The sequence below is a fragment of the Thunnus maccoyii genome, chromosome 14, assembly GCF_910596095.1.
Source record: "Thunnus maccoyii chromosome 14, fThuMac1.1, whole genome shotgun sequence".
Classification (NCBI taxonomy): domain Eukaryota; kingdom Metazoa; phylum Chordata; class Actinopteri; order Scombriformes; family Scombridae; genus Thunnus; species Thunnus maccoyii.
In genome coordinates this window covers 11,797,117-11,806,634 of record NC_056546.1, presented here as the reverse complement: position 1 = coordinate 11,806,634, position 9,518 = coordinate 11,797,117, and the positions used below count along the sequence as shown (strand labels likewise).

General features: G+C 39.1%; 1 protein-coding gene across 2 annotated transcripts in view; it reads right to left on the bottom strand.

Annotated features, from left to right (window-relative positions):
- Window positions 1–65: 65 nt before the first annotated feature.
- Window positions 66–9,518, bottom strand: part of p4ha1b (prolyl 4-hydroxylase, alpha polypeptide I b) — a 17,249-nt gene continuing 7,796 nt past the window's right edge. The window contains exons 7-15 of one of the 2 annotated variants that reach the window (XM_042433553.1): window positions 8,099–8,313; window positions 7,816–7,992; window positions 6,628–6,698; window positions 4,740–4,839; window positions 4,519–4,572; window positions 4,360–4,425; window positions 2,589–2,657; window positions 1,821–1,917; window positions 66–1,598 (exon numbers count right to left, since the gene is read on the bottom strand). In XM_042433553.1, coding sequence (XP_042289487.1) covers window positions 1,528–1,598; window positions 1,821–1,917; window positions 2,589–2,657; window positions 4,360–4,425; window positions 4,519–4,572; window positions 4,740–4,839; window positions 6,628–6,698; window positions 7,816–7,992; window positions 8,099–8,313 — 920 coding nt within the window. In that variant the 3' untranslated portion in view covers window positions 66–1,527. Of the gene's footprint in view, window positions 1,599–1,820; window positions 1,918–2,588; window positions 2,658–4,359; window positions 4,426–4,518; window positions 4,573–4,739; window positions 4,840–6,627; window positions 6,699–7,453; window positions 7,525–7,815; window positions 7,993–8,098; window positions 8,314–9,518 lie in introns of both variants that reach the window. The other variant, XM_042433552.1, reaches the window with a different exon arrangement.

Below are 9,518 nucleotides of genomic sequence, written 5' to 3'. Positions count from 1 at the left end.
TCCTTCCCCTAAAATCCCCATCACACAACACCACCCACCCACACAGACTGCAGCAGGAAACTTCATTACCTTGAGATCAATAAAATAGCCTTTATTGTAGAAAAAAAAAACAATTTCAGACTTTCATTTGTGACAAAAAATAACACAAGAATGGGCTTGGGAGATATAAATAAAAATTCTTCTTCCTTGGGAAACCCATGTATTCACACACTGAAAAACACTGATCATGGGTGCTGTTGTAAACCTACCAGGAGATTCTCTGATAAATCACTGACTTTATCATAAACAGCAGATTTAAACCTGTACAATGTAGTGTATCTAAATTTGTTTCTCTTGCTCAGAGTAACAGCTGATGGCCATTTAGGGCCTTTCACAATACTGGGACAACCAAGGTGAACAAATACCAACTTGTGAAATATAACTCTAAGTTCAATGCAGCTATGGAATATATGTAATTGTGTTTATGTGTCCAGGTGTAAGTGTGCCTGTGCATCTGTGTGCACAGTTTGTTCAAGTACGACAAATTTAAGAATATGAAACAATGTGTGACCTTTCAGATGAGTTTAAAAAAACACTAGAGGCAGACAAGATGTGTGATATGTACGATAATGTACTGCATAGATGTAGACTTAATCATGAAACTTAAATCTCTCCCTATTAGTTACACAACCTAACAGGAATAAAGTGATTTTCCCCAAAAACATTAACCTGAACTGGACTGTGGTCAGATTTTCCACTTTGTTTTTTTTATGTCTGGTTATTTTGTAACACGCTGTAAGTGGCTCTTTGTTTTTTCTGAAGTTGAGTTACTGAGAGCAGAGATTGCAACCTTATGTAAATAATGAAAGATGAGAGAAATTCAGCAAACCTACTGCATGAGTTTCTTTGTAACGTCACAAGCAAGAAAAATTACCTCTGAGTAGCAAGCTGTTTAGGAAACCGTTTTGAAGATGGTGCATGTAATTTTACCAAAAAAAAAAAAAGTTTACATCCCAGGAGACTTTGCATTGTTAAAATGCTACAGAAAATCCTTTCATTGTCTCAACAACCACAAGTCCAAGTGCTTACTTAATGGAATTAGAGGAATACAATGAATAAGACAAGCTTCTTAAAAAAGTCTGTTCCTTTAAGGTTCAAAACGGCAAGGAGGAAACTGGTCCCTACAGTCACTACTGAAGGATAACCTCACCACAGAGCTAGAGTTCAAACAGAGTGCAAACACAGACACATGGGAGTGAAAAGGGCAAGAGTGTTTCTCACAACCATCCAACAACCTGAAGAACACGTTATCTGTCACAGCAATGCTTATACTGTCCAGGGGCTCGAAATTAACCCAAACAATCTCTGGGCTCAGAGCACTACAGTTGGGAAAAAAAGGGAGTGTTTGAGCAGGGGGAGTGAGCCATTTGGACCCCATGTATCCATGTGTATCATCTGTGATCTGCAACAGTGTTCTTTGGTCCTGGGTGGTTCACAAGGAAGGGGAAAGAAAGGGAGGGAGTGTGATTAGAAGGTTTTCTGTTTCCATCATTCAGTTTCGTTTAGGCCACAAGGTCGCCGCCACTCCTGGCCTCGTTCATGAATCCATTTGTTTGATACTAAAGACAGAAAGAAAAAAGATAATAATTACAAACTTAATCTAGTCTGTTGATTACTTAAGACATAGTACAAATGTTTACAGTACTTGTTTTATAACTGACTCTTGGTTCTGACACTGGCTCAAATTAAGATTCTCTTCAGCAAATACTTTGGTCCCATATAAATATTTACTCGGGCCTTCATAAATGGTTTTATAGGGAAACAGACAAAGAGGAACTCACCCCACTTGTTGCCCACCAACACAGGGCAAGCTGCATGTCTGGTGCTGTAGTCTCCTTCCCCACTGGCAAAGAGATTGTACCAGAACACTGCAGTACCCTGAAAGACACACACAGGTCAGTTGTGTGGTGAATGAAAGCAGTAACATTGCAGGGACAAGCAAGTAGAGAGTTACATCCATCTGACGAAAGATGCTTTCACTTGAAGTGAGCGAACACATCACAAGACTCCACTGATGACGGATTTGAATCCGCGACTTGTTTACGGTTGCCTCGCCAATGCTTTTGTGGGTAATTTGTCTCACAAACTTGTTGAATACATTACAAGAACATAGGCACTGGTCATAAACAGCTCCTTGCCTGCCATGTTCCTGAAAATAATAAGAGACGTCTTCCACCTCATACACGTACATCTGGCCTTGCCCCCATCTTCTACTTCTTCTGTTGAGTCTTATGGGGGTCAGCATCCATAAGTGTTGCATTACCACCATCTGCTGGACTGTACCTAGCCCCATCTATTCCGGCACTGCCGTGTGGCATGTGTGATAAGACAAAAATGTTCCTGAATGTAGCTGCATGTGTGAACAGTGAAAATCACTGGCAGTGCCTGAAAGATTATCCCAGTAATTTACTGTGAACTATGTGTAAAAGAGGCTTTTGTTTGCATCAAGTTTATGATGTAAGCTCATTGTAGTATGTATGTTTATCACTGACACAGCTACTGAATCAGTAATAATGGGTGGTAATAAGTGATGAAGCATAACCAGATACCTTTTGGGGCCAAACTGCAGCACCAACATCTGGAAATACTGTGGCTCCACCTGCTGATACATCACTCATCTACAACACAGACAAAAGAGACAAAGAGAGTTTAGTGTTTACCGGTTAAATAAAATAATTCCGTAGTCCTAGTAAGTGAAATTGTTGGAAGGCCAGGGATCATATTACTTCAGTGGTTACATGTATTTTAATATTGATTCCAAGTTATAAAACACACATTACTGCTTTCTGCATGGTTATGATTCATTTGATATTAAATCTGGTTCAAATAAATATTGATATTGTGTTCTGTGGCACAGTTTTCACAGTACAAAACTATCACTAGTTGTATTTTTGTCACTTCTTTCCTAGTTCCAGCAAATGCAACACCCTCCTTATTGTATCAGTATAGTCCTGCTTTAAGTTAGATGTTACTTTTGGGGCAGTGATTTTGCATACTGGGAAAGCCCATAATCAAATATGACAGATAGTCAGTGATGTATAATGCCAGGGTGTTACCCTGAGCAAAGCCACAAATGAAATAGTAGTTTAGCTATTTCATCGGCAAGTATGAGACTGCTCAATTTATTCCGTTTTTCTAACCACAAGGACTAAATTTTACTCAGTACCATGTGGGGTGAGAGAATTCACTGTTCTGCCTGTTTAAGGCCTCATTTTGTTAAACCTACCATCAGCTTAGTTAAGTTAAAACTTAATGGGATTGCTTCAGCTAATTCACATTTTAAAAAAGTAATTATCTGCAAGAAGCAATTGGTTTTGTATTGGTAATGTTAGCCTTCAGATTAATAATGGCTGTATGTTTTCTTGTATATACAGTACATGTCCAGCCCTGTTTAAAATAGACATAAATGGTCAACCGTGTGTGACCAGCTGTTAATTGTACAGTATTATATAGTACAGAGCCACAGTTACATTAAGTGTTTCACTAAGTGTTGTAAAAACCCCAAAACCTAGTGCTATGAAACCCAAATTCTTTACTGATAGGTGTTTTTACTGAAATTATTTTGCATTTTTCATCTATGAAACCCTGATTTTCCAGCAGCTTTAAAACAGATTTAAAGTGGACACAAATAACTAATTCCACAATGTACATTTACTGTTTGTCTACTTGTCCTAAAGCATATATAAATCTATATTACGCAGTGATTATATTTAGTGCAATATTAAAACCCTTGATTCCACATTATACATGATTTTATACACATGAACCCCATAGTTCAGCATAATATATTATGTATCTTTGGAAACACTGATCTTGACTGTTATGGAATTTTCAATCTTTAGGGGTTACAAATTAGTCTAATTGGTTCACTAGTTTCTAAACAAGGAACTGCATTTTACCCATTTTAGTTCAGATCACGTTGCATGGAACTTCAGGTCACTGTCAACACATTCTGGCTACGCATTCACTTATCTGTGTTGTCTAGGAAGGCCCCCTCCAACCTTGGTAACCATGGCAATGCTGATTTACACTCCATCAGAGAGGCTTCTGTTTCCCCAAACATCAAAGACAGCTGCATATCCAAAGAGAGGCAGTGTCTCTCTCTGTAAGACTTGATGTTAGTTACTCTGTGACCCAAAAGCCCAGGCTTGACCCAATGTAACCCAATTTATAACCCCTAAAGATGGAAAATTCCATAACATTGACTAGTTGGCCCAAAGAGTAGGTCTGAAAAGTTGAAGGTGGTTTGGCCATAGTCCAGGTTAAATTTATGCGTTATCAGCTTTGGTATTTGAGTGCAATTATCAAGATTTGACTCACATAGAAGAGCCATGTTGCTATGCGGTTCCCAGTGCCTAGCTCTTTAAAGGCATCTGGCTCATCTTTCTGTGGAGAAACAGTAAAAATAGAGTTTAGTGTCCTGGCATTCAAACACTGCTCTCTTGACATAGAAATTAACTTAAATTGCAGAGGTCATACCCTTCCAAAGTCAAAGTGAGGTTCATATTGACCTCCAACGCCATAATTTGCAACCTAGAGAGACAAATAAAATTGTATACACAGTAAGGGAGATTGTTAAAAAAATATTTTACATGTATACAACAACTCTTGATTTTATATGGATTTAGGAATATATAAATATAACAACCAAAAAAGAACATGAAATAGACTTCCACTCTTTAAACACATGAACACTTTACCTGCAGCTCTTCTGCAGTATCCATTTCCAGCCCTGTGAGATCCTCAATTCTCTGGTTGATCTTGTCAATCATCGGATCTTCATAGCCAGTGAGCCAAGCACTGGAATAACAGGAGGGAAAGCAGACCAATTGAGAAAGAAGAGGGATATGCTTTTCAGTATGTCAGTGAGACACATTTTTGGCCACTAGGTGGTAGTAAAGATTTCTTTACTACCATCAGGCCACTGAGAGATATGTCATGCTGAAAACGTGCTGAGAAAAGCTCAAACATGAAGTGAAATTGCGCATTACAACCAGTTAATAGAAAAAGAAAAGGGAGGGGAGGTATGAAGAAATGAAAAATAAGTAAACAGATACAGAATCTCCAATCAGCTCAGGGTACAGGGTTGTTACTATGTGTACACTTGAGTCTGTGACTTGTTCACACACGAGTGTAGTTGAGGACTACGACAAAATATTTTCATGGATTCAGTTTTCCTAACACTACCTGCCTTTCATACTCATTCTCACAACACAGTCTAACAGAAGGCCTCTGATAAAAGAAGTTGTTGGCTGGGCATGATGGAGCTCTTTCTTGTAAACTACTAAAACATGACACTGGTTCTGCAAACCACATCACATAAAAATTAATTTTTTTTCAGGCTAATCCACTAAAAAGCCACAATATCCACATTAAAAAATGTCCTACCACACAGAGTATTGTGAAAGAGACAATTTATATGATGTCACCACAGCATGCAATATGTGGTGTAATTTTCGGGGATTTAGGGGATTTTTATAGATATCATGCCGTCTATGATGACTCCCACCCCTACTGCCTCATGCAAGTATTTCTAAGTATTCCTGCAGGCGTGCTCTGAGATGCAAGTGTATGTCCAAGAGAGATGAGTCATCTGTATTTATTCAGCATTTGTGTTGATAAGGAGTTAGATTTTTGAAGGGATGCTGGACAGCGTGTCAGCCAACACATTATTTCCTGTAATACAGCCAGTTCAGAGAGAGGTCAAACTCTTCTGAATTCATCTATTTGCCCAATCTATCACTACATGTTCACTGCAAAAATACGTGCAGGCTAGCACATAAACGTACAATAAAATCAAAGGAACACCACACCCTTGCACCCACACACACATTAATTACCAAGAACAGTAAAACCAAAGAAACGTGGGGGTTTGGTGGGCTGCTAGCCTGCTATTTTTAGTATCTATCAAAGTGGAACAGTCATCTAAACTACAAGGTGACACTTTCTTTACATCAAGGATGGATGAGAAATTACAAACTCTTCCCACATGTTTGCAGAATATGTCTATACTACGTCTAGACTCGGGCCTCAGAAGTTTCTGTAACACTCTTGCTGATATGGAAGTTGAAGAAGCATATTAGAACCATGACAGCTGTAATGAGCTCATATGAGAATGTGATACAAATGCATTCCTGTAAAGCACAACAGGGAATAGGGCTTCAGTGGTCTGGATCTCAAATAACCTGGGAAGGATGGCTGGGGGAAAGATAACAGTCTGTAGCAACACTGCAGTGCCATGAAAATGTCTAAATCTCTGTGTGGACAGAAAGAACAAAGAAAACTTCAGCTACACCAAAAAACAACAACAACAGAGGATTGTTTAGCTTTGTTGGATCTAAGCTCTGTTTGGTATTAAGGCAGAAATCTAAAAAGTGCAATAATGACAAAATGCTTAACTTCCACCAAATCAAAACATCCTCTAGTGTTTGTTTTCCAAGTGTGGCTAAACGTTTTCATTTTTTTTCCATAGAGTTTGCCTGGTGCAGGTCTGGAAGAGTGTTTCAGCCAGGGCACAGAGATGAAGATGAAGAGTTGGATCAGGGGGGAAGGCATTGTGGTCCTCCTTCTGACCTGTAAACCCCTTACCTCTTGGAGACTCTGTATTGGGCGGTGGTAAGTTTCCCAGTTTGGGGGTCATGCACCGTGGCTCGCCTTAACTACAGTAGTTCCCGCAGCACAAGGACACCGAGGTGTAGGAAAAGAAGATACAAAGGGAAGGAAAAAAATGGAATGTGATACACACAACAGGACAAGTGGAAAGTAAGGTAAGAGAGGAGGAAAGAGGGAGAAAAAAGAAAGCAGATCCAGTCACTAGTTGTCAATGTTATTCTTAAGAAGGGCCAAGAGAGTGTTCCATGAGGCAATGCTAGAAACCAAATTCCCATTAAAAATGTAACTTTAAGGAATAAACAACTGCCTCTAATACACCTCCTGGCTCCCAAAAAGCAACTATGTTAATATCAACAGTAGAAAAAGTAACACATTTTGACACCTCCTCTGTCTTCTTGTGTTACCTTTCTGTAGCAGACTCCTGAGCAGAAACTTATCCATAACAGATCCTCAAAAAATAGCAGCATAATCCTATTTTCAATTGAAAATGTCTTCATTCCAATCTATAACCTCCAAGAATGCTTTCTTTTCTTTCTTCCATTTCTGTGAGATGCATTTGCATATAACATGCTTTATAAACCAATAATATTTATGTATGGTGTATAAAGCTTAGATCAGCTGGATCTTGTGCTTCAGCTCAAGAGCCATTACGCTACGGAAAGAGCGGAGAGATGGAGTTCTGGACCGACGGGAGAACAGAGGAGAAATTTGTTTGAGTTATTTGGGGGGAAAAAGGAGGAGAGAATCTCACTTTCTCCTCTGCTCTTTCCTCTGTTCTTGGCGGCTCCTGACTGTGCCTTACCTTTTGCTGATCCGGTATGAAGCTGTCTCCAGCACTCCCGTGATGGGGTTGGAGATGGTGGCCCTGCGTAGCTGTGAAGCCAGGGACATGATTTATCCACACATAGACACACACATACAGATGTGTGTGCCTGTGTGCTTGCCTAACTAGCAACATCACATCAACCAGCCTCACAGCTTTGATCTCCCTTCCCCCAACACACTAAACCACATGACAGAAACTGAATATGCTTAACACATTTTCCTGTTAGATCACAGTGAAATGAAAAGTGACCGATATAGCTTTATATATGCAGGAGCACTGAAAACACTTCATTTTGTTCATGGCTGCAGCATCAAGATGAAGAAAAACACATGGCTTACTCTTGGCTTTGCCAGCTGCTTGACCCTCTCGATTTCTTTGTCAGAGATGATCTCAAGGTAGCGGACTATGTAGGGGCGGTCCCACTCATCTTGCTGTTTGACAGGTGCCAGCACGTAGTGGGGATTGTGATTGTTGTCATAGTAACGACAGAACAGTCGGCTCTGCCTGCGGGGTGTCTGATTGTGAGAAAAGAAAAAACAGGGAGCAAAGGGATTATAACTGAGCTGTCCTTTACAAGTTGGTAATTGCATTTTTTTTTTTGTATTTCTATGTCTTTCTCACCAATCTGATGCCCTCCCCACGACACAGCATCTCATACTTCTTCCTCTCAGGGATCAAACTATTGGAGACCTTTTTGGGCTTCTTCTTCTTTTCAGTTGTTTCTCTTTTCCCTCGCTCCTTCTGTTTCTCAGCCTCATCTTCTGCAGCCTTCTTCTGCTTCTCTAACTGGAACTTAAAGTATTTCAGGTTGCCCTTGGCGCGCTGGTGCTCTGGGTCTGAAAATGGAAAAATGAAAGAGCAACAGAAATAATAGTAAATAAGAAATAATGGTAATAAAATATATCACACCGCCTGCAATCAAAGTAACTGAGCTTCCAACATGACATAATTATGCGCTATTTATTTAATCCCAACTTATCTAGTTCTCAGAACTAAGATGCACAAACAGGACAAAATAATTCAGGGGCTCTTTTGGAAGAAAATGTCAGGTCACATAAAGACTTCATCATAACATTTTTTAAATTCATGTTTCCAAGACAACACAGTGCTGTGAAATGTATTGCAGCGTCCATTATTTAGATCAGTGGTTCCCAACCTTTTTGGCCCGTGACCCCCTAAAATGAAGTAACATCTCCCTGGAACCCTTCATCACATGTTGCATTGCCAATCAGTTAAGTTACTAATTATTGTCATGATTCACTGGTTAATCATTTTGTCCATAAAATGTCAGAGAGTAGCGAAAAATATCTGTTAAAGTTCCCCACATTCCAAGATTACATCTGTGAATGTTTAGTTTTGTCTAACTGCCCAGAACCCAAACACATTCAGTTTATCATAATGTTCAACAAAGAGAAGCAATAAATATTCAGATTTGAGAAGCTGAAACCAGCTTATTTTTTTACATTTTTGTTTAAAAATTATTATAACGATTATTCAAGTATCAAAGTAGTTGCTGATTAATCTTCTCTTGATCGACTACTCGATGAATCAACTAAACTTGCAGCTCTAGAAAGAGGACTTGTCTTGTTTTATTTGAATAACTTTTACAGGTTTGAGGAGGTAAAATACAGAAATCTACAGGAAAGAAAGCAAAAATTAGAAGAAAGCTTGAAACAAATATCCCAATTTTGTGTCAAAAATAAGTTTATTTTACTATATATTATCCTGTCCTATCATCTCACAACACTTTCGATTAATCCAGAGATCCCCTGTGGGGGTCTTGACCTCCAGGTTGTGAACCACTGATCTAGATCACACTATCATTTAAAAGCAAATGCAACTGATGGACTTTTTATAAAACAAATATGGGTTAGCAAATGCCAAATTTCATTCCACCAATTACCATCTTGTCAGATCCACCAATCCTGTTAATCACATCCTTTCCTATCCCAAATGTACAAGAGAAGGTCTCCCTATAGAGTTCAGTCTAGAATTGACTTTATACAAATCACTGTGATTCCAAAAACAGCAATAAAGCTGG